General features: G+C 37.5%; 1 protein-coding gene across 1 annotated transcript in view; it reads left to right on the forward strand.

Moving 5' to 3' along the window:
* Window positions 1-25760, forward strand: part of OVCH1 (ovochymase 1) — a 76527-nt gene that overhangs the window by 24737 nt on the left and 26030 nt on the right. Inside the window, exons 15-21 of the mRNA XM_030830382.2 lie at window positions 2317-2471; window positions 8899-9055; window positions 9374-9469; window positions 12073-12297; window positions 19930-20055; window positions 21488-21623; window positions 22600-22739. Coding sequence (XP_030686242.2) covers window positions 2317-2471; window positions 8899-9055; window positions 9374-9469; window positions 12073-12297; window positions 19930-20055; window positions 21488-21623; window positions 22600-22739 — 1035 coding nt within the window. The remainder of the gene's footprint in view (window positions 1-2316; window positions 2472-8898; window positions 9056-9373; window positions 9470-12072; window positions 12298-19929; window positions 20056-21487; window positions 21624-22599; window positions 22740-25760) is intronic.

Below are 25760 nucleotides of genomic sequence, written 5' to 3' on the forward strand. Positions count from 1 at the left end.
CTTCTCACAGCCCCTCCTCATTACTCCATCCTCAACTCAAATCTTCTCAGACCCCTTTCTTGCAGCAGGACTGTCCTTCCTTCACTCTCTGCACTACCTGGTTTTATCATCTCCTTCCACATAAACGGACTTAACATATTTTACAGAATCATTTTCTACATCCCACCCCTTAGAGCGGGAGCCTCTTGAAGGCAGATCTCTGCCTAATTTACTGCTCTCTCTCCAGGACTCAGCATCTACCTAGCATAGAGGAAACAGTAAATTTTTATTGACTCACTGGCCTCAAAGCCCTTGAATAAATGTGCCTGTTCTTTAACATCTTCAACCTTCACCAACTCCGTGACCACCAGACGACGGAGGTGGTTACAGTTTTATAAAAGGTGAATTCAGTCTTTTAGTCTCAGAGAGAAAACAAGTTCTCAGTTTTGAGACATGGTAATAAGCAACATTGTTAGGGATGGTCCCTGAAAAGAGGATTTTAAATACATTAAATTATCTATGTATTAGATTACTACATTAAAAAAATAATAAGGGCTTCCCTGGTGGCGCAGTGGTTGAGAGTCTGCCTGCCGATGCAGGGGACGGGAGTTTGTGCACCAGTCCGGGAAGATCCCACATGCCGTGGAGCGGCTGGGCCCGTGAGCCATGGCCACTGAGCCTACGCATCGGAGCCTGTGCTACGCAACGGGAGAGGCCACAGCAGTGAGAGGCCCGCGTACCACAAAAAAACCCAAAAACAAACAAACAAAAAACACTAAAAAAAAATAAGATTTAGAGTCGGACCTAGGCTAGTTCTGTCCCATAGGTGCTGTGTGATTAAATCTTCAGAGCTCTGGCTTTTTCATGTGTGAGATTAGTGTGACAGCCCACCTCACAATGTTGTTGTATTAATAGCTTAGAGTAAAAAGCTTTATAAATATATTAAGGAACTATTTACATAAATGTAAATATAAATAAAATATAAGATACTATTTACATAAATGTAAATTAATTTTTATTAATTTTTTTCAAAAAGCTATAGGGCTATCAAATACTGAACTTACCTTTTTTTAATTAGTCATAAATCTAAAGTGATAGAATAAGTCACGCAGAACACGTGTTAACATAGACCTGCCTGAGGGCCAGGCGGGAGAAGAAATTCTTTAGTGTTCATCATCAGTGTCATCTTAAATTAGAGCTGAGATTAGGCCTCAGTGATAATAAAGGAACAAGAGAAATATGGTTTTGTTTTATATGAGTGCTACCGAGTCCAAGCTCACTCTGCTCGCCACACGACAGTCCAACGAATCAGAGACGAGGCAAGGAATACTTTATTCGAAAAGCCCGCAGACCAAGAAGACAGCAGACTAGTGTCTCTGAAAAGCCATCTTATGGGGTTTGGCCAGTTTCTTTTATAGCACAGAGAGGGGGAGGAGATGAGGAAGTAAAGTAAAATGGCCATAAGTTTTGCAAATATCACCTGGAATGGCCAGCCTCCGGGAGGGGATGTGTTAATTTCTTCTTTCTTGTAGCCATCCACAGGTGGGCAGAGTCCAGATGCTCCCCCTAACAAAGGCACTTTGTTTTAACATTCAGGCAGAGGGGCAGGGTTCCCCGAGGCAGGCCATTATGTACAGACAGTATCCTTTCAGTGAACAAAAGCTGCGGAAAGCAAAGGTTAAAGTAAAAGAAACAGATCCAACATGTAGTCTGATTTGGCTCTTCCCTGTTACCATTGGAAATCATATAAATATATTATTGTTATGTAGTTATAATATGTTTACGTAAAATATTTTACAGTTGACCTTTGAACAATGCGGGGGTTAATTCAAGTGTCATTTATAGTCAGCCCTACATACCACAAACCGTGTAGTACTGCAGTATTTACTATTGAAAAATATCTGAGTATAAGTGGACTGGTGCACTTCAAACCTGTGTTGTTCAAGGGTCAACTGTACCTGTAAAAATGTATGAACATATATATTTATAATATAAATTATCTGTGACACCAATTCATATCTTACTGAATTTCTCTTTCTGAATTCTTAATAGCTATATTTGAAACACTGAAATTTAAATCAGAATTAAGCTAGAAAAAAAGTGTTTCTGATCTTGTTTCTCCTGCCAATGGATTTTCTTCACCAAGATGTCACATCTGGAAATAAAGATGTCCTGCACAAAACACTGTGTTTGGATTCAGAATTCTGCATCAGCTTAGGCAAAACCGAATGATGGCAGCTGTGTCGGTGTAGAGCAAGTCTGAACTTAAATATATTTCTTTAACACCACTTGTTGCTTACTTCATTATCAAGCTCTCTTTCTGAATCTATTTCTTAGATGGTGGCCTAGCGAGTCGCTTACAGCAGATTCAAGTGCTCGTGGTAGAAAGAGAGGTCTGCGAACGCACTTACTATTCTGCCCATCCAGGAGGGATTACAGAGAAGATGATCTGTGCTGGCTTTGCAGCATCTGGAGGGAAAGATGTGGGTCAGGTGAGAGCATTCTAATTTTGCAAAGGAAGATAGGAAGTTGTCATCTGTTGGAGATTCTCCTTAGACAGGAAGAATCTACTCTCAAAGCCACAGACAAGCATCTTGGCCTGTGCCTGCAGCATCACACCACACCCCTACTCGAAAGCCAGTAGGACAACAGGAGGAGTGAATTACTTAGTCCAAACTTGCTGAGATGGCAGAGAGGAGACAGAAGCAGCCATCAGTCAGAGGGGAAGTGGGTACACAGAGGAGCCCATAAGAAAGTAGGAGAGGGCAACACCACTGAACTGGTCTGCAGGTGGGAAGATGTGTTCAGATATACTTAAAGCTTTGGTAAAAGGGGAACGAGCAAATGAGGATTATAAATTAGTGTATCCTACTTATGCCTTAAGAGTTTTATTGTTTCAAATTATTACTAAACTCCTGGGTACTCACACTTAATTTTCAACCACAGAATAAAATAAAATAATCATGAAGAAAATGAGAACCTTTGAAAAAATGGTTTTCATATGCAGCGGAAAACAAATCACAAAGCAGTAGTTTAATTTTAGTGATATCCTAGAGGCACGAACCTGTGCAGATGTATTCACACGTCAGTTGGACAAGCATGCTATTGGCAAGTTCAGAATCAACTAGGAAAAAGACAGGATGTGGGCAAAAGGATTACAAAACACCAGCTTTAATATCCACAAAGCCGACTGAGGAATATGCCTTAGGTATGCAACCAAAAAGTGTTTCCAACACTAAGCAGCCCACCTTGAACACCTAGTCTGGACTTGAGGCAGCCTGCCTAAGGGAAAGTTGGGGTCTGTAGAGCAGACACACTTCTCCAGATTGTTGTATCATTTCATATTGGTCTAGAGTAGAGAGGGAAGAAAGAATGAATCTTGAGTTGCAGCTTTTTGATAGTCCTCCCCTGCCTCCCCACAAACGCTCCCCCCACCCCCCTGGCCACGAAGAAACAGAAACCAATGGATACCACCTCTATGGGGAGAAAACTGGGCTTTAATCTGGATAGAAGTCTTTGCATTGGCAAAAATGAGGAGAGAAGGAAGGAGGTCCCCTCTTAACATTGAATATAAATTGAGTGTAGTTAAATCCTTTCCTTGTGTCAAGCACTACCCAAATTCTGTTTTATGTTGCATATTGTAATTTGCATTCTTCAGAAGCAGACTCTGAGAGGAGGATTCAAGGGCAACAGTCTGCTTAGAAAGTACAAATATCACTGGTAGAAATGTGAGGAGGTGGTACAGGGAAGGGAAGGCAGTCCATCTATTGATGTGCTATTAATGTGCTATGAAGCCAACTACCACAGGGAGGGACTGAGCTGAATCCTGCAGTGAAACTCTGGCAGTGATGCAAAACACACGCAGTATATTTATCCCCTCCCCTTGGAGGGGTGAGGGAGCTTCCCCAGAGTCACGGTTAGAAGGCTGCAGGGGAGCATTTCCCACAGTCTGAGCCGCCTTATGGCTGTGGTGGACAGGGCAAGGGCCCTCAGGCACACAGCCGGCATGGACTGGAAGGTCCGAGGAATATGGGAAGGGCACTCACACCATCTGCTAGAGGACATTACTGTTATATTATAAAAATCCAATAGAAAAGTACTCTGAATTAATGTGTTCATTCTCCCCCTTTTGAGGGATGGTTTTTCTTTCTTTTTCACATCAAGAAAATTACAAATGGCTCTGCTGTCTCTGTCATGTTTAACAGCATGTAACATTAAGGGAAGAGCTTAATCTATCAAGAGAGCAAATAGGTCCATGTCAGAGGTGATCCAAATACCATAATCTCGGTTGGTACCTATATTTATTTCAGCTACATCCAGCTGTCACTTTCGCTGCAGTGTGACCAAATTTACAGCCACTACAAAGAAAGGAAAATAGGAGAGATTCTGACTAGATGTGGCTAGCTTTCTTTTATAAAGAATACTGAATTACTAAAAGGGTGACTTCAGAAACTTGCTTTGATGAAACGGACTCTAATATTTCTATCAGGTAATTGGTTTTTACCCCAAAAAAGGGTTTTTACCCTCCTGTGCATACTCAGGGGTAATGGACCTGCTAATGTAATTTCTCATCCAGGAAGGTGAACATCAGAATGTTGGAATGCAGAGACATGGGAGTTTCAGATACACAGTGTAGAATCCCGTGGTTCTTTGCTCACAACAAATTTTAGATTTTTTTTTTAACCTCAAGTTCTTTGACCTACCATTGATCTTTGTCTTCACAGAGTGACACATGTTCTGTTCTTGCTGACTTTTCCAGTCTAGTTCTTATTTCTTTCCTCTTGCTTACTATTTTTCAGCCACATTGATTGCCTTCTGACCTCAAACTTGCCACATCCTTGTCTAAGTTGGGGCCTTAGCCCAGATATTAATTCTGCATTAAAACGCTATTCCTCCAGGTTTTTGAAAATCCACCTCCTTATTTTTCATGTACGAGCTCAAATGTTATTGAAACTACAAATATATACATGCATGTGTAAGCATACACACAGCTACCATTGTTCTCAACTTTTCACTCTGAGTATTTCCTTTATGGCTATTATTACCATCTAATTTGTTTATATTCTTTTCCAGAATGCCTGGCTCACAGTAGGCACCGAATAATTTTTAAAATAATCAGTAGGTACCATTTGTTTCTTGAAGATTTACCATGTGCGAGGCCCTGTAATAAGTGCTGACCATAAAAGATAAATTAGACAGGCTTCTTCTGTATCACAAAATGTTTGTAATTAACTGAAAAATTCTATATTGTGTATGTGTTCGTACTGAATGAATGAGTGAATAAAAAAACACCTGATTTGACAAATCAGACTATTTTCAAACTGGAAGGGCCTCCTAAGTATAATCTTAAATTATGTGGGAAAAAAATTAGGCCCAGAGAAAATGTTAATTGTTCTACATTACAGATTAAGGAATCGGTCTCCTATTCCCAGTTCAGGATTTCTCCTGTGAAATTCTCCATATAAAATAAACACTTATCTCAAATATGTTATCAGTTCAGTTTATTTTATAAGAAGACAATTAAATTAAAGGTTTAGTTTGGTCCTAAGTACATTTGTGTCAAAAAAAAAAAAAGCCCTGATAAAAAATCAGAAAGGCTATCTTAAAAAAATGCAAATCCTATGTTTTAAAGCTTGTTTTTTTTTTCAGTTTTATTGAGATATAATTGACATATAAAATTTTATAAATTTAAAATGTACAATGTGATGATTTTGATACACTTAGGTATTGTGAAATGCTTACCATAGTAGGGTTAGTTAACACCTTCATCACCTCACATAATTATCATTTCTTTCTTGTGCTGAGAACACTTATGATCTACTCTCTTAGCAGCTTTCAAGTAAGCAATACAGTATTGTTAACTACAGTCACCATGCTGTACCTAAGATCCCTAGAACCTGTTAATCTTACAGATGGAAGTTTACACCCTTTGACCAGCATCTTCCCATTTTTCCCACTTTTTAGGTCTCAGGTATATGTGATATCATACAGTAATTGTCTTTCACTGTCTGACTTTTCACTTAACATATTGTTCTCAAGGATTATCCATGTTGTCGCAAACGACAGGATCTCCTTCTTTCTCATGGCTGAATAATATTCCATTTTAGTATTCAGTATTCTCATGGCTGAATAAATAAACAAATATACATATAGACACACACACACACACACACACACACATATATATATAATACACACACACATATACTCCATACATCTTCTTTATCCATTCATCCTTTGACAGAAAAATAGGTTGTTTCCATATCTTGGCTAATGTGAATAAAGCTGCAGTAAACATGGGGGTGCAGATACCTCTTCAGTATCCTATTTTTATTTCCTTTGGCTATATACCCAGAACAGGGATTGCTGTATCATATGGTAGTTCTATTTTTAATTCTATTTTCCACAGTGATATACCAATTTATATTCCCACCAATGGTGCAAAAGGATTCTCATTTTTTCCACATCTTTGTAAACACTATTTCTTGTCTTTTTGATGATAGCTGATCAAACAGGTATGAGGTGATATCTCATTGTGATTTTGATTTGCATTCTCGTGATGTTGAGCACATTTTCATGTACCTGTTGGCCATCTGTATATCTTCTTTGGTAAAATGTCTATTCAGATCCTCTGCCTATTTATAAATTGCATTTTTTTGTTATTGATTTGTATGAGTTCTATAATTTTGGATGCTAACCGCCTATCAGATATATGGTTTGAAAATATTTTCTCCCGTTCCATGGGTTGCATTTTCATTTTGTTGATTGTTTCTTCTGATGTGCAGAAGCCTTTTAGCTTGATGTAGTCCCACTTACTGATTTTTGGCCCTGTTGCTTGTGCTTTTGGTTTCATATCCAAAAAAACTGTTGCCAAAAACAAAGTCAAAGGAGCTTTTCGGGCTTCCCTGGTGGGGCGGTGATTGAGAGTCCGCCTGCCGATGCAGGGGACACGGGTTCGTGCCCTGGTCCGGGAGGATTCCACATGCCACGGAGCGGCTGGGCCCGTGAGCCATGGCTGCTGAGCCTGCGTGTCTGGAGCCTGTGGGCCGCAGCGGGAGAGGCCACAACGGTGAGAGGCCCACGTACTGCAAAAAAATAAAATAAAAGGAACTTTTCCCTGTTTTCTTCTAGAAGTTCTGCCATTTGGGGTCTTATGTTTAAGTCTTTAATCTATTTCAAGTTAATTTTTGTGGTGTAAAATAGGGGTTCAGTTTTATTCCTCTGCATGTGGTTATTCAGTTTTCCCAACACCATTATTGAAGAAACTAGTTTTTCCCCATTGAGTATTCTTTGCTCCTTTTTCAAATATTAGTTAACTATATAAATGAGGGTTTTTTCTGGGCTCACAATTCTGTCTCATTGGTCTGTGTGTCTGTTTTTATGCCAGTACCATACTGTGTTGATTACTATAAATTTGTAATACATTTTGAAATCAGGAAGTGTGATGCCTCCAGCTTTGTTCTTTCTCAGGATTGTTTTGACTATGTGAGGGTCTTTCTGGTTCCATGTGAATTTTAGGATTTCTGTGAAAAATGCCATTGAAATTTTGATATGGACTGCATTGAATCTATAGCTGGTTTTGAGTAGTGCGGACATTTTAACAATATTAATTCTTCAAATTCATGAATGTGGGATATCTTTCCATTTCTTTGTATCTTTAATTTTTTCATCAAAGTCATAGTTTTCAGTATAGAGACATTTTACCTCCTTGGTTAAATTTATTCCAAAGTATTTTATTCTTCTGATGCTATTGTACATGGGATTTATATATATATGTGTGTGTGTGTGTGTGTGTGTTTTGTTGGTGTATAGAGACACAGCTGACTTCTATATTTTGTATCCTGAAACTTTACTGTATTCATTGATAAGTTCTAACAGTTTTTTGGTGGAGCCTTTAAGACTTTCTGTATAAAAAGATTTTCTTGCCTGATTGCTCTGGCTAGGACTTTCAGACTGTATTGAATAGGCCTGGTGAGGGTGAGCACCTTTGTGTTATTCCTACTCTTAGAGGAACAGCTTTCAACCTTTCACTGTTGAGTAGAGTGTCAGCTGTGGGTTTGTTATATATGGCCTTTTTTATGTTGAGGTATGTTTTATTTACACCCAAGTTGTTGAGAGTTCTTAATCATGCAAGAATGTTGCATTTTGTCAAATGCTTTTTTGTACTATTGAGATGATGATACGATTTTAACTTTCACATTTATTGACTTGTGTATGTTGAACCACCCTTGCATCACTGGAATAAATCCCACTTGATTATGTTGATTGATCCATTTAATATACTGTTGAATTCAGTATGCTAGTATTTTGGGGGTGTTTTTACATCTATGTTCATTAGGGATATGGGCCTAATTATCTTTTTTTGTAGTGTTCTTTTCTGGCTTTAGTATGAGGGTAATGCTGACCTCATAAAATGAGTTTTGGAGTATTCCCTCCTCCAGTTTTTGGGTAGACTTTGAGAAGAATTCTTGTTTAAATGTTTAGTAAAATTCACTAGTGAAGCCGTCTGGTCCTAGACTTTTCTTTGTTGGGATGTTCTTGATTATTGATTCAATCTCCTTTCTTGTATTGGTCTGTTATGATTTTCTTTTTCCTCTTGATTTGGTATTAGTAGGTGGTATGTTTCTAGGAGTTTATTTCTTCTAAGTTTATCCAATTTTTCGGTTTATAGTTGTTCATAGTGGTCTCTTATGATCCCTTGTATTTCTGTGGTACCAGTTGTAATGTCTCCTCTTTCATTTCTTTTATTTGTGATTTCATTTAAGTCTAAGTATTCTAAGGTATACAAATTCATAAAAATAAATCTTTAAGAAATTAAAGAAATATATTATGAATAAATTATTGATTATTCCTGTTCCAAAACTGAAAGCAGGAGTTCTGATTAAAGCAATTTTAGAACATGTTTTCTTGGTGTTCCAGGGAGATTCTGGTGGGCCATTAGTATGTAAACATGAAAAAGCTCCCTTTGTCCTCTATGGCATTGTCAGCTGGGGAGCCAGCTGTCCCCAACCAAGGAAGCCAGGCGTATTTGCCAGGGTGAGTGTCTTCTTGGACTGGATTCAATCCAGAATCAAAGGTAAATATTTTTCAGATATTATAAAAAGGTGCCTCTTTTTTTTCGAGTGGGTTTGGGAGAGGTGAGAGTGATGGAAATCAGCATTATGAAAGAGAAGACCATAATATAGTATTTTATTTATTTTAGTTTCTAAACACATTAAAATTTTGTAAGAATAAGTTCTTCCTTAGGCAGAGTTATGGTAAAACTGACATTTCCGGAGGCAGCTTTAATCCTAGATTTGCATTCTCTTTGAAAAAAATCTGCTCTGGAACAAACTACATTTTGTCCTTAGGCTTTCATCTTTATTTACTTTTAACATGTTCTCCCCAGATGCAGGTCCTGTTTTACTTCAGATAAATAAAGAAAACAAAATCTTAACAAGACAACAATTGCCACCACCCACACCTTCAAGAGACAGTGCATCTGGGCCAGGTAGTAGATGTTCATGTTATGCCATTAATATAGCTAGTAAGAATTTAGCAAAAAACATTGCTCATCTGGGTTCATTAATTTTCTTTGGAATACCGTTAACTGTGTCTTCATTCTGGTTGGTAGTTTAAGCTGAAAGACAGGAGAGTTGTTATTGTTACTGTCTATGGATCTTTTCTACCCCATAGATACAGCTGTTACAGGTAAAAAAAAAAAAAAAAAGTCTTGTGGTTGTGAACAGTGCTTGAATTTTGGAGAAGTTCATAGAATTATTCTGACTTCTGAGCTATTTATTGCTACATGAACAAAGGCCCTTAGGCCCTTAGGCTTTCAGGTATCTTGCTCTGGATATTAGATGACCAAGACGAGTATCAGTGTTAGTGTCTCTCTTAACTCTCCCCCAATTGTCAGTGTCTGTTTGCTAATAATATTTTTAGTTAAAAGCAAAAAGGAACTGGAGATTTAGATGTCTGTGATAGATTTATAAGAAGATAAAAGTTCCATGATACCATCATTCTTGGTTTCCAAATGGTCAGGATCTTTCCCTTTTCATCCATCTCTGCCCCATCCACTCCCATATACACTCAAGCCCAATAGACAACTAGAAAGAGTTGGAGGAAAATTGAGAAGGACGCAAGAGAGAAGGGGGAGACTTGCTAGAGTGATGACCTTCAGTAGAAGAAAGTGGATGAGATCTAGTGTCCAGGTGGAAGGGCTGGTCTTGGATAGGAGCAAAGTGCAGTTTATCCATAGTTGCCAGATGGAAAGAACAATATTTAGGCACTGCTGCTGTTGTATGGGTACATGTGGGAATGGGAACAGCAGTTCTCCTCTAATTGCTTATATTTTCTTAGCACATGAAACAGAGGATTGTGGGAGAGGCTCTGAGGGTTTTGAGAGAAAAATGAGAAAGTAGTAAACAGTTCTCGAAAAAAGTGACCAAGTGCATGGAATACGAAAATGTTGTAGAATTGTTTGGCAGCATAAAAGCCTCTGAGATGAATGATCATAAATTTAGAGGGAGACTAATCAGTTAGTTTGGTTGTATGTTTTCCTCTGGAGACACTGAGGCATACCACATAGATGCAGCCCAGGTGGAGAGTAGATTCAATCACAGTGGGTTTTTCCAAGTATACAAGAGTATAAGGGAATTGAAAGTGTATATGAGGAAGAGATTAAAATGATGGATGGTTGAAATTCAAGCTAGGAAAATAGTGAAGCAAGGAGGAAAAGTTAAGGAACAAGAAAAGGTGGTGGAATAGATGAATTACAAGTCTCAAAAGGTGAAGGAGCATTGGTGTAAGCTGAAAAATAGAAGGTTGTGGTTGGAGATGGTGGTTCTTGAAAATGAGTTTATGCAAGGCTTACAGTTATTGCTAATGACCAGGTCTCTAGGGGCTGACCCATTGGAGAAGTGAATGAGGTCAGGTGAAGGAAAAGATCATTGGAGGAAAGTTGAGAGACTGAAAAGATTCAGTGCTGGAAACATCATCTGTATGGCTACTGAAATCAGCAAGATATATGGTAGGAATAGTGTTAGAGAAAATGACTGCTAAAATCTTCTAGGAATGAAGTGGAGTAACTCAGGGACCAGTTATGGGTGGTAGGTTCTGACAACACAAGAGTCAGGAGTCAAAGAGTCATATTTAGATTAAATTAAATATGGAATTGGGGTTGAGATGGAAAGCAGACTTAGGTTTAAGATCATAAAACCTAATGATTTTGATGGTTTAACTGAATAATTTCAATGAGTGCCAAAGTAAGTTAATGCATGTTAAGCACTTAGAATAGGGATGGTATGACCCATGATGAGGGTCAATAAGTGTTGTGGTGTAGTGACCATCAAGTGTGTTCTTTGAACTGTCCCATTCAGACTATTAGAAAATGAACATTGTTAAAATGCAGAGAAGATATTTCTCATTTGTATGTGTTCAGAAATACTTATGCATACCAAAGAACTTCCAAAGTTTTACATATAAAAGGGTATTGTTTTGTTTTACTTCTATGAATATTCTATGAGAAAAAGTGTTAGGATTCTGCCATATTTAACACCTACCCACTCCCACCACTTGCTTTTTACACAAGGGAATGAATGAATCTTAGCAATGGTTTTTTGAAATTGTTACCCCATTTACCAAAAATAACGAGTGGTTGGGACTTCATGACTTTATATGATTCAGTTCCTTTTCTTGATCTCAGTCACAAGCTCCATGAATGTAATCATTTGTCCCAGCAACATAAGTGCTCAGCGAAGTCAATGAAGCTTTTAGGAACAGACCTTCAGTTGCATCTCAAAGAAGGAAAAAAATGAAAACAGGCTGGGATTAGAGGATGCAATGCAGTCCACTGTGCATTTTCTAAGAAATTTTTAAAATTCAGTTAAAAGTCATTTTAAGTAATTATTGTTTAAATTATACATCTACAACCTCATTTCACAAAAGTAGGACACATTAAATGGGATGATCATTTTACCCAAGAACTTGTAACTGATGGTAATTGTTTTAATTTTCTTCTTGCGAGCCTAAATTATTCAAGTTTATGATAAAATCTCATTTTTCTTTGTCTTATTTATGTGGTCCCTGGTGTCCCTATGTTCTGAATCATAGGCTGTTACTCTGAAGTGGAGCTGGAAGAGCCCAGAGGCTTTTTTTCCTCTCCAAGATATCCACTGGATTATAGAGGAAAACTGGAATGTTCTTGGGTGCTCAGAGTTTCACCAAGCAGTATGGCAAAATTTACGGTTGAGTATCTGTCACTCCCTGGGTCTCATGTGTGTGGCGATTCAGTTCTGACTATTTATGAAGAAAACCACAATGAGAGAAGGATGTCAGGTAAACCTTAGGGGCATTTATACGTTGTGCTGGGAGCCTTTTCTGTGTAGGCGGCTTATGTTCAAAGGGAGGGTTTGACTTGGTAATAATACTGAAATGTTGATTCATGTAGTAGGCGTGACTTTTTTTCTAGGCACATTTAATATTTTCAAAATTTGAATTTACAAAACAGGTATACTAAAGGTTGAGTGGAAGTGTTTGTATGTATGTGTATTCGGAAAAAGAAAAAAAATACGGGAGAGCCCAACTTCTTCAAACATAGCAGAACCATGCCAGAATGCCAGAAATGTGTGTAAGACAGAGGAGGGGTTAAGATAATTAAAAATCATGCAGGGGGTAAGGTGCTGAATTTTCAAATAAAGCAAAATACATTAAAGGCTTTTAAAATGGTAGAATTAAAAAGATTTGCTAATAACATGCCAACTGTCATCTCATTTCCTGTACAGGCAAACCTGGTTTTGTTCAGCAAACTTGCCACCTGTTCTTTCCTTTTTTTTGCGGTACGCGGGCCTCTCACTGTTGTGGCCTCTCCCGTTGCGCAACACAGGCTTCAGACGTGCAGGATCAGCGGCCATGGCTCACGGGCCCAGTCGCTCTGCGGCATGTGGGATCTTCCCGGACCGGGGCACGAACCCGTGTCCCCTGCATCGGCAGGCGGACTCTCAACCACTGCGCCACCAGGGAAGCCCGCCACCTGTTCTTTGTATAGGTGTAACACAGGCTTTTTGGGTGTCAGTAAAGGGGGAGGTGGGAAGGTGTTGGAAATAATTTGGTTGATGGGGATACCTGGAAAGAAAAGTTTAGGTATGTTACTCTGAGTGTGTGTGATTCACACACAAGTGCACGTGCTTGATTCAGGAGTATACGGAGGCCAGGGAATTGCTTTGAGGTTGAGATTTTCTCAGGATAAATTCTGAGAGATTGAATTATTGACTTAGAAGGCTCAAACATTTATTTAAAGGATCTTTCTTTAGAAATACTATCTCATTTAGACTGCAGAGAAAACGATTAACTGCCTATCCCCCATTGCACATTTTTCCCCTATGATCAGATTACCTTCCCCATCCACCCTGAGTAAAATGCTCCTTGTAGCTGCAGTGAAATCCAGACTCCCTAGTATGACCTTTTGCCTCGCTGTCCCTTAGCTCATCATGCTGTCCCCTCAGGGCCCTTGTCCATCACCACCTCTCCCAGCTATTCAAAGACCTCTTCCTCATGGGTCTTAACTAGAATGTGCCTTCGTTTTTTTTTTTTTTTTTCTTTTTTTGCTTTGACATTTTTTAGTATAATTTTAAAGGTTACTTTGCATTTACATTTGTATAGCTGAAACAAAATACTGGCTCTATTCCCTATGTTCTACAGCACATCCTTGAGCCTATCTTACACCCAATGGTTTGTGCCTCCCACTCCCCCATCTCTATATTGACACCCTCCCCACTGGTAACCACTAATTTGTTCTCTATATTGGAGTCAGCTTCTTTTTGTTATATTCACTAGTTCTTTTTTTTTTTTTTTTTTTTTTTTGAGTATAACTGCTTTACAATGCTGTGTTAGTTTCTGCGGTACAATGAAGTGAATCAGCTATATGTGTACCCATATCCCCTCCCTCTTGGAGCTCCCTTCCCCCACATCCCACCCATCTAGGTCATCACAGAGCACTGAGCTGAGCTCCCTAGGTTCCCACTAGCTATCTATTTTACACATGGCGGTGTATTTATGTCAAACTTAATCTCCCAATTCATCCCACCCTCCCCTTCCCCACCTGTGTCCACATGTCTCTTCTCTACATCTACGTCTCTATTCCTGCCCTGCAAATAGGTTCATCTGTACCATTTATCTAGGTTCCACATATATGAATTAATATATGATATTTGTTTTTCTCATTCTGGCTTACTTCATTCTGTAGGACAGACTCTAGGTCCATCCACATCTCTACAAATGACCCAGTTTTGTTCCTTTTTGTGGCTGAGTAATATTCCATCGTATATATTCACCACATCTTCTTTATCCATTCATCTGTGGTTGGACATTAGGTTGTTTCCATGTCCTGGCTATTGTAAATAGTGCTGCAGTGAACACTGGGGTACATGTGTCCTTTTGAATTATGGTTTTCTCAGGGTATATGCCCAGTAGTGGGATTGCTGGGTCATATGGTAGTTCTATTTTTAGTTTTTCAAGGAAACTCCATACTGTTCTCCACAGTGGATGTATCAATTTACATTCCCACCAACAGTGCAAAAGGGTTCCCTTTTCTCCACACCCTCTCCAGGATTTATTGTTTGTAGATTTTTTTGATGATGGCCATTCTGACCAGTGTGAAGTGATACCTCATTGTAGTTTTGATTTTCATTTCTCTAATAATTAGTGATGTTGAGCATCTTTTCATGTGCCTCTGGGCCATCTGTACGTCTTCTTTGGTGAAATGTCTATTTAGGTCTTCCGCCCATTTTTTTAATTGGGATCTTTGTTTTTTTGATATTGCACTCCATGAGCTGTTAGAATATTTTGGAGATTAATCCTTTGTCCGTTGCTTTGTTTGCAAATATTTTCTCCTATTCTGAGGGTTATCTTTTCATCTTTTTTATGGCTTCCTTTGCTGTGCAAAAGCTTTTAAGTTTCATTAGGTCCCATTTATTTATTTTTGTTTTTATTTTCATTACTCTAGGAGGTGGGTCAAAAAAGATCTTGCTGTGGTTTATGTCAAAGTGTGTTTTTCCTATATTTTCCTCTAAGAGTTTTATAGTATTCGGTCTTACATTTAGGTCTTTAATCAATTTTGAGTTTATTTTTGTGTATGGCGTTAGGGAATGTTCTAATTTCATTCTTTTACATGTAGCTGTCCAGTTTTCCCAGCACCACTTATTGAAGAGGCTGTCTTTTCTCCATTGTATGTTCTTGCCCCCCTTGAAATAAATTAGGTGACCATATATGCGTGGGTTTATCTCTGGGCTATCTATCCTGTACCATTGATCTATATTTCTGCTTTTGTGCCAGTACCATACTGTCTTGATTACTGTAGCTTTGTAGTATAATCTGAAGTCCGGGAGCCTGATTCCTCCAGCTCCGTTTTTCTTTCTCAAGATTGCTTTGGCTATTCGGGGTCTTTTGTGTTTCTATACAAATTGTAACATTTTTTGTTCTAATTCTGTAAAGAATGCCATTGGTAATTTGATAGGGATTGCATTGACTCTGTAGACTGCTTTGGGTAGTATAGACATTTTTACAATATTGATTCTTCCAGTCCAGGAGCATAATATATTTCTCCACCTGTTTATGTCATCTTTGATTTCTTTCATCAGTGTTGTATAGTTTTCTGAGTACAAGTCATTCACCTCCTTAGGTAGGTTTATTCCTAGGTATTTTGTTCTTTTTGTTGCACTGGTAAATGGGATTGTTTCCTTAATTTCTCTTTCTGGTTTTTCATTGTTAGTGTATAGGAATGCAAGAGATTTCTGTGAATTAATTTTGTATCCTGCAACCTTATCAAATTCATTGATTAGTTCTAGTAGTTTTCTGGTGGCATCTTTAGGATTTTCTATGTATAGTATCATGTCATCTGCAAACAGTGACAGTTTTACTTCTTCTTTTCTGATTTGTATTCCTTTTATTTCTTCTCTGATTGCCATGGCTAGGACTTCCAAAACTATGTTGAATAAGAGTGGCAAGAGTGTATATCCTTGTCTTGTTCCTGATCGTAGTGGAAATGCTTTCAGTTTTTCACCATTGAGAATGATGTTTGCTGTGGGTTTGTCATATATGGCCTATATTATGTTGAGGTAGTTTCCCTCTATGCCCATTTTCGGGAGAGTTTTTATCATAATTGAATGTTGAATTTTATCAAAAGCTTTTTCTGCATCTATTGAGATAAGCATATGTTTTTTCCCCTTCAATTTGTTAATATGGTGTATCACATTGATTGATTTGCATATATTGAAGAATCTTTGCATTCCTGGGATAAATCCCACTTGTTCATGGTGTATGATCCTTTTAATGTGTTGTTGGATTCTGTTTGCTAGTATTTTGTTGAGGACTTGTGCAACAAGTCCTAGGTCCCACAGAGCTCAGAGCGGGGCTCAGAGGGCCGCGGACCCAGTCTGGGAGCCCAGCCGGCTTCCGGCGGCCCAGTTGGGCAGGAGAAATGCTAGGCACACTCCCCCATGATCCTCGAGCCCCTAAGGGTCTCTCCAGGCGAAGGAACACCTCCCCTCTCCCAGCCACCCCTCAGGGGCACCAGTCCTGTCCAGTCTCCACCTCTCCTCCCCTCTCACTCTCCCCACGTCCTACCTGGTTGCTTGAGGGTTTCTCCCATCTCCTTGGGTGTCAAAGTCCCCCACCAGCATCCAGAAGGTGCCCTAGTTTTGGGGAGATGCAAACTCAATGTCCTCCCATGCAGCCATCTTGACTCTGCCCCCCGACTAGTTGTATTTTTTAGATTCCACATGTAAGTGATATCCTACAGTATTTGTCTTTTTCTGTCTGACTTATTTCACTTAGCATAATGCCCTACAAGTCCATCCATGTTGCTGCAAGTGGCAACATTTTGTTCTTTTTTATGGCTGAGTAGTATTCCATTGTGTATATATATCATATCTTCTTTATCCATTCATACTTAGGTTGCTTCCATATCTTGGCAAGTGTAAATAATGCTGATATGAACTTTGGGGTGCATGTATCTTTTTGAACTGGTGTTTTTGATTTTTTTGGATATATACTCAGGAGTGGAATTACTGGGTCATATCGTAGTTCTATTTTTAGCTTTTTGAGAAACAGTCATACTGTTTTCCACAGTGGCTGCACCAATTTACATTCCCACCAACAGTGTTCAAGGGTTCCCTTTTCTCCACATAGAATGTGCCTTCTTAATGAGGCCTACCTGATTGATGTGAATTTCATCACTCCCACCTTTGTACTTCTCAGTGGCCCTTCTCTTGGCATTATTGTCTTCTAACCTATGAGGTTGTTTCATGTTTTTATGTCAGCGTCTTCCCTATTGATATGAGCTTCTCGAGGACTGAAACTCATCTCTTCACTTCAGGGATCCCCAGTCCTTAGAACGTTGCTGGACGAAATGAAGGCATTTAATAAATGAGTGACTGATTGAAAGGTCACCTCCTTAAATAGGACTTCTTAGTCTTAAGTAGCATCATCCTTCACCTCCCACAGTCGTTTTCTATCATATTCTGTTGGTTATTTCATTTGTAACAGTGGTTTCTATTTGAAATCATCTTCTTCACTTATCTGACTCACATGAAAGCTTCATGAGAACAGGGATCTGGCTATTTATTTTTTCCTACTATGTCTCCCCAACTTGGGATAAGAGAGACTCAGAACATTTTTTTTTTTTGCATGAATACATACTGCTAAATTATTCTTCAGAAAGACTAAATCAGGGACTTCCCTGGTGGCACAGTGGTTAAGAATCCGCCTGCCAATGCAGGGGACATGGGTTCGAGCCCTGGTCTGGGAAGATCCCACATGCCATGGAGCAACTAAGCCTGCGCACCACAACTACTGAGCCTGCGCGCCACAACTACTGAGCCCGCATGCTGCAACTACTGAAGCCCATGAACCTAGAGCCCATGCTCCACAACAAGAGAAGCCACTGCAATGAGAAGCCCACGCACCACAATGAAGAGTAGCCCCCACTCGCTGCAACTAAAGAAAGCTCGTGTGCAGCAACGAAGACCCAACGCGGCCACAAATAAATAAAATTTAAAAAAAAATAAATAAATATATTAAATACTTGTTTAAAAAAAAAAAGAAAGACTAAATCATTTTTCACTGCCATTAGCAATGCATAAGAGCCTCTTTCACCATGCCCATAACCTGATATTATCAATTTAATAAGCATTTGTACTTTTTAAAAAATCATTAATGAGGATAAATTTTTTTCATGTGTTGGTTAGCTATTTGTATTTTTAAATTTGTTGTCATTACCATCTATTTTTAAATTTGAGTATTGATCTTATTATTGGTTTATAAGAGCTATATATATGTATATATATTATATATATATATAAATACTTTTTCCTTTGTCATAAGTTACAAGTACTTATTCATAAGGTTGTCGTTTGCCTTTAAATTTTGTATATTTATATGTTGATGTAAATATTTTTAAATTTATTGGTTTAAATACAGTCATATGTATCTTTGATCTTTGTTTTATCTCTTTGCTTTTATTTTTAAAAATTAATTTCTCAATCCGAGGTCGGAAATTTTTTAATTTAAAAAAGCTTAATCCTGCTGAAATATATTTTCTCATATGGTAAAATGGCCTTATGCCTGCTTTCTTTTTTCAAAAAAAATATTTTCTCCCTAATTTATAGCTATCTTTATCATATACCAGATTCTCATATAGAAGTAAATGATTTCTGGGAAAACTTGCCTTTATCATTATTCTACTGAAAACCATGTTTGACTTTGTTGTGGATTACCTGGGGAACCCCTATAATTTTTCAATGTAGCATTTCTTTGATTTGAAATTCTCAGCTTGAAACTTCTGGAGTTGTTCTCTCCTTCAGATGATAGCTAGTGGAACTGTAGGACTATGATAGAAACATTACCTCTTACTCAAGTCAGGTAGTATTCTAGTACACTGTAAAATGCTATGTTTTTCCCTGTGGGAGCCAGAAACCATTCAAGAGCTGCGTTCATCTCTTCTTGCTATAAATAAATATTTGCTCATTCTTCAAATAGTATTTCAACATCATTTATCCTAAGATGTTATGCCAACTAATGTTTTTTTCTTCTTGTATATAATCTTCTCCCTTCTTTCCTCCCTACAAATATGTATGGAACACCTACTGTGGGCCAGGGACTGACCCTTCTCAGTTGTGGGCATCCAGTAGTGAACAAAATGGACAAAAAATATCCCCGCCCTTACCAACCTTATATTCTAGTTGGGGGAGGACACATATTACAATAAAATATATAATATGTTAGACAGAAGGGCTGGGGGAAAATGACGTGGGAAGGGAGAGAAGAAGCATCTGGGATGCAGGTGCCATAGAGTTATATGCAGTATAACTGGCAAAAGTCTTTCTGAGCAGGTGACATTTAAATAAATGTTACAGAATGATATTGAGTTATTCTTAATAGTAGGTGACTTTGATTCTAAGAAAATCAAGGATTCTTTCTATACCTTTTTAATCAGCCCTCTGAATCATTTTAGAATTATGGTTATAATTTTATGTTCTGTCTTTGACTTAGGTTCTTAAAGTAAAGTGATCAAAAGAAGATTGGATGTAGGGAAAGAATAAATTTTCAGGTCGAAAAAGTTTTCCATCATGGATTTTCACAGTGATATATTTTTAATAAATAGCTTACTTTTCTAGGAGAAAAATGGCACATCAGCCTTATTTTAAAGATAAAATAATTTGCTACCTATTGTCCTTCAAGGGAGCAGTGTGACATAGTCGACTGTAATAGGTATTGAATTTTTGAACGTGGCTTCCAATCCTGACTCCCCACCATCAGTCTGTGACTTTGGGTGAGTCATCTGAGTTCTGGAACCCTGCTCCTCATTTGGCAGAGTGGAGTTTAAGTAATTGCTACACCTAAATTAGAGAACTGTTAAAAAAGCAAATGTTGTTTTTTTTTTTTATCAAATTTGATTTTTTTTTTTTAACCTAGGTGAATTATGTGGGAGAAGGCTTTACCCAATGATTTTCATGAGCTCTGGACCACTGGTGAGGGTGACATTTCATTCCCGTGTGCAAGGTGCTTTTGGCATAAATTATATTGTCTTTAGAGTCCAAGGTATGTTTGGTCATTTAGTAAACTTATAAAGTTAAAAATCAATGTTTTTGTTTTTAGGAATATTTCAAAACTTACACATTGTTTTGTAAGAAAAATTGTCTCTGTGGGGAACGAGCTTATGTTTGAAGGGAAAATCTATTTAAGTGATCTGAGATTGGTCTGGTCCAAGAGGAAAAACTACTCAGTAAATAAGCTGATTGACTTGTAAATCATTCAGAATTGTGATTTCTGGACATGGCTAAGATATATTGATTGCAAGATAGCATTTTTTATTGTGATTGTGATTTTACACCACACTGATCCTTTTCTGTAGCCATAATTCTTGTGGATTGAAAGATTTGAGTTCTAAATCTTAGCTGGCTGATTAGCTCTGGACAATTTATTATCTCTGTATTAGAGTTTTCTTTATAGTGATATTATAATAATAAAAGGTTAGAATGAGTTGTGAAAACAAACTAAACAAATAGTAGATGCTAGCATTATAAATGTAAACTCATGCAATTCAGAGTTTTCAGACTGCATTTTCAAACATGTCATTAGTGAGGTTTCTGACTCTTGATGAACGTAGGTAACCAAGAGCTAGGTTCTCTCTTTGGCACTGAAAAGCATTGCAGAGAGACAATTGGAAAAATGTTAAGTGAGTAATAAAGAAAAGCATGTATATCATAGGAAAGTTTTTTCCTAAAGAACTATGTTATGAATATTGCTTTTAACAAATATCAAATGATATCACATATATATATTCACATATATATATATATATATAGTAGAATCTAAAATATGATACAAATGAACTTATTTACAAAACTGATACAGACTCACAGACATTGAAAAGAAACTTGTGGTTACCAAAGGGGAGAGGGGAGAGGGGAGGGATAAATTAGGAGTTTGGGATTAACAGATACAAACTACTATATATAAAACAGATAAACAAGAGGGAACTGTATAGCACAAGGAACTATATTCAATGTCCTGTAATAAAACATAATGGAAAAGAATATGAAAAAGAATATATGTGTGTGTATATATATATGTGTATATATATATATATGTATTTATATATGTAAAACTGAATCACTTTGCTGTACACCAGAAATTAACACAACATTGTAAATCAATTATACTTCAATAAAAAATTTTTTCAAAATGAATATTGCTTTTAGATGGAATTGTGCAGGGAACCTGCATTTTCTATAGTTATCACACTTTATCTTCCATAGACCCTAGGCTGTGCCAAAGATAATTTGAGGGAGGTGCTGGTTTTCTGTATCTTTTGAATGTTGCAGATAGAAAATTTTTAGTGAAACTAACTACCTCCTGTTAACTTTTTTCTAAAACAGGGAGGAAAGCTGATAGCTCTGAGCTGAAAAGGCATATAACAAGCCTCTTTAAAATTAGTTTTACCTCAATCCCTTTTCTTCTTTATTTTTAGGTCCAAAGAGCAGTAAAACTACCAAATTTCTTCAGAGTTCAAACCAAGAGCATGTGACCACTTGTGACGATGTTATTCTTACCAAACCAACAGGAATCATACAAATCCCAAGATATTTTCACAGAACCACTATGAGGTGAGGAAAGAATGTTTATACTACAATGGAAGAAGTTCATGGATGATCCCTTGACAAGCAGGGACATTTGTTATTTGCTTAAGGCATTATTTTCCACTTCCTTCCCTTAAAGAATAGACTTTGAGATAATCCCTTATTTGAGGCCTTCAATATATGATAACTGAATGTAAGATTACATTAATAAATACTGTTGATAAATTGTACTTTCCTAACAAAAGAGACTATTTATTAGGTAAAGTGGAAAGTCAAATCTCTATCAAAGAGTTTTGGAGATTGAAATAATGTACCTAAAAGCTTCTTGCACATAGTAGGTACTCAATAAATGGTTCTTAAAATGCCACAGTGGAGGGGGCTTCCTTGGTGGTGCAGTGGTTGAGAGTCCGCCTGCCGATGCAGGGGACACGGGTTTGTGCCCCAGTCCGGGAGGATCCCACGTGCCGTGGAGTGGCTGGACCTGTGGGCCATGGCCGCTGGGCCTGCGCATCTGGAGCCTGTGCTCTGCAGCGGGAGAGGCCGCAGTGGTGAGAGGTCTGCGTACCGCAAAAAAAAAAAAAAAAAAAAAAAAAAATGCCACAGTGGAAAGAGAACGTTCCCTGAATTAAACATTAGAATAAATTTAAAATGAGAAACAAAAAAATTGAAGATTCATATAGTATCAATCCTAAGTAAATTTATGTGATTTGGGGAAGTTTGGGACAAGAATACTTCTTTAACTCTTATAGGCTGCCAATCAGAATTTATAAAATACAAGTTATTGATCAACCATTCACCATAACGGGTGAACTTTTGACAAATTCAGTATTAGAAAATATTTTTAATTGTTATAGTTTAAATCTTTTTTTCACCTTAAGCACAGAAGAAGCAGGTAGAGTCAATAACAGTGACTCACTGAGTGATGCATTGAATTATGAACAAAGTAAACAACAACATATGCTATTTAGAAGTCATTTCTGACTTTCTTTCATCTGTGCTACAGCTGCCACTGGAGATTATTGGCCCCTTCAAATCACATCATTCGCCTTGATATTGTCAACTTCCAGATGCAACCAATGCCCTTGGCCTGTCAGGGTCACCTGTTGGTTTACGAAGGATTTGGATCAGGCAAAAAATTAATAGGTAACTAATTTCCTGTGAAGAACTATGCTATTGATTTTCTTTCACAAAATATTCTTAGAGTGTTTTATATTCAATGTGTGAATTAGAGATGACATAAATTAGTCTCTTATGTGATATTGAAATAGCCTTACTGTTACTATTTTTTATTGTAATTGAAATTAACGTAACACTCTCTGATTAAGTTAAAAAGGAAACCCAACTATATGCTGTTTACTTGGGTCATACCTAGATTACACTTGCCCAGAAATACTAAAAATAAAGGATAAACAGCCTTAGACAAATGTAACACAAGAAAATTGAGAATATAATATTAATCAGGCAAAATAATGTTCACAGGAAAGGCATTAAATGGGTTTGTCAATTAGATAGTAACCGAAAACCTGATTACAGTGACTTAAATTTATTATTCTGAAAGAAAGAGAAATCCAGAGGGATGCAGATGCACCACAGCTCAACAGTTCAACTCTGTGAAGAATGGCATTACTGCAATTCTCTTGGCCTTTTCCTAATGGTTCCATAATGGCTATCTCAGTTGTCACCATTACACTGGAGGAAAAAGGAAGAAGGGGCACAGGGAAGGATTATCACCAAGGAGAAAGCAAATACGTTTCCAGGAATCCTGTAGCAAATTTAAGTCACTTTGGCCAGATTTGTCACATGGCCATACCTAACTGGGAGATGACTAGAGAAAAGGGAAATGGAAACAGGGTTTGGGCTGGCAGACTGATGTTACCCAATATACCCGGATATAGCAGCCTAGAGTTCTGGAATCTGACGGTCCTGCGTCCAGTAGATCACAGTTCTACCACATAGTAATTCAGTGACTTTGGGAATGTTCCCAAAGCTTTCTAAGAATCACTGTCCTCATTTGTGACATGAAGATAATCTACCTGTAACTTTTTGTGTGATTTAAAAGAAGAGACACTCTGCCATCACCAGCACACACAGATACATGGGCATTAAAAATTCCCAATTTAGGGCTTCCCTGGTGGCACAGTGGTTGAGAGTCTGCCTGCCGATGCAGGGGACACGGGTTCGTGCTCTGGTCTGGGAAGATCCCACATGCCGCGGAGCGGCTAGGCCTGTGAGCCATGGCCGCTGAGCCTGTGCATCCGGAGCCTGTGCTCCGCAACGGGAGAGGCCACAACAGTGACAGAAAATTCTCAATTTGCTTAAGTCAGAGATACAGATGCCTAAGGTAACAAGGTGACTCCCAGAGGGAGAGGATGTGTGGCATTTTCCTGGCCTTTGACTCTTTAGAAAGGACCCAGATGCCAGTGTCACTCTCCATGTAGGTAGAGCCCTGCCAGAGTTGATAAAATAGCCAATTGCTAACCCACTGTCCTTTTATTCTTCGGGCTTACATTACCATCCCAGAAGCAGGTGTATTAACAATCTTTGTGTTTTTACTTAAGGGAATGTTAGTAAACATGGAGCTTTCCTGGTTCCTGAGTCAACATAACATCAATAAGGGCTTAGCTTCTTGTGGGGAGACTATAGCATCTAGGCCCAGTATCCTTGGAAATTATCTATGCTTCTTGCCTTACAGAATACCTGTTACTTGTACTGCTTCATGAGATTAATTTGAGAATTAAATGAGAGAATGCATGTTAACCAATATAAAAGAAACCAAGTTTCTGCTGTGTTTGAATTAGAATTATACATTTTAATTCATATTCTTAAAATTGTGGTGCTTAGAAGAAAAGATTAGACTGTTGTTTCCCTATTGCCTCTCCATCAATGGGGTGTTGGAGAACACACAGTTTGGAAGAACAAAGAAATGAAGAAAAATGGAAAACAGTACATTAGTTATATCAGTTATAATTTATAGAATTAATGAACTATATATCTGTTGTTCTTTACTTAGAATTTGTTCTTTACTTAGAATTAGTTCACAAAACATGTAATATTTCCTATCTTCTTCCACAAAAATTTTATGACTATTTCAATTTTTGCACATAAGACTCATAGCCTATAGGAGTTAACTCAATTTTTGAGGTCAATAGGTTATTGAATGAATATTTTTAACATAACCGACTATGCTATATCCCAAGAATGCACGAATAGTTTAATATTGAAAATGTATTATCTATCTTAAAACTAGGTCAAATCAGGAAAAAATAGATATAAATTAATGATACAATAATCGTATCCTCAAAACCATCCCAGTAAAAATTAGTTAAAAGATATAATGGAAAAATCACTTCAGTCATAATTAGCAACAAAAACCATGTAACTAGGAATAACCTTAAAATGAAATGTGAGTTTTATTGTGCAAATGTGAAATTTACACACACACACACACACACACAGATCTGAATAGAGAAAAGACCATGTTCTAAAACTGGAAGACAAAATTAACATTAATTCACCCCAAATTAATTTATAAATATAGCAAAATCTAGCAAAATCCCAATGGGAATTGTTTTTGGAGAGTGAGGAGGAAATTGATAATAACTCTAAAGTTTATCCTTAAAATAAACAGAACTAACTGAAAATGTTTTTGGGGAAAAAATGACCAGATGATGAGGTGAATTATCAGTATTAAAACATACTTTAAAATAATGATAATTAAAACAGGGTAGTACTGGTACAAGAATAGACACACATGACTAGAAATAAATAGACCAGAAGGGGCACAAGAAACTATAAGGCATTTATATGTGATAAATTTGGCATTACAAATCAGGGAGGAAAATATAAATTATATTCTCTCTCACCTCATAGAACAGTTGATTAAAGAGTTAAGCATTTTTCTTAAGCCACTAAAGGTTTAAAAAATAAGCAATTAGTTATGGATGGAGAAGGATCTTCTTGTGTAAAAGCAATCGAAGAAAATAGGAAATTATCAATAGCCTCCTTTATAACTAAAAACTTTTCTTCAACAGAAACAAAATTAAAAAGCAAATAACAAACTGAAGATTTTCAACAACTCTGAGAAAGGCTTAAGGTAATTAATATAGGGAATGTTTACAAATCAGTATTAGAAAAGTCCACATCTGTAAAATAAAATTAATTTAC

Source organism: Globicephala melas, chromosome 10 (assembly GCF_963455315.2).
Source record: "Globicephala melas chromosome 10, mGloMel1.2, whole genome shotgun sequence".
In the NCBI taxonomy this organism is placed as follows: Eukaryota; Metazoa; Chordata; class Mammalia; order Artiodactyla; family Delphinidae; genus Globicephala; species Globicephala melas.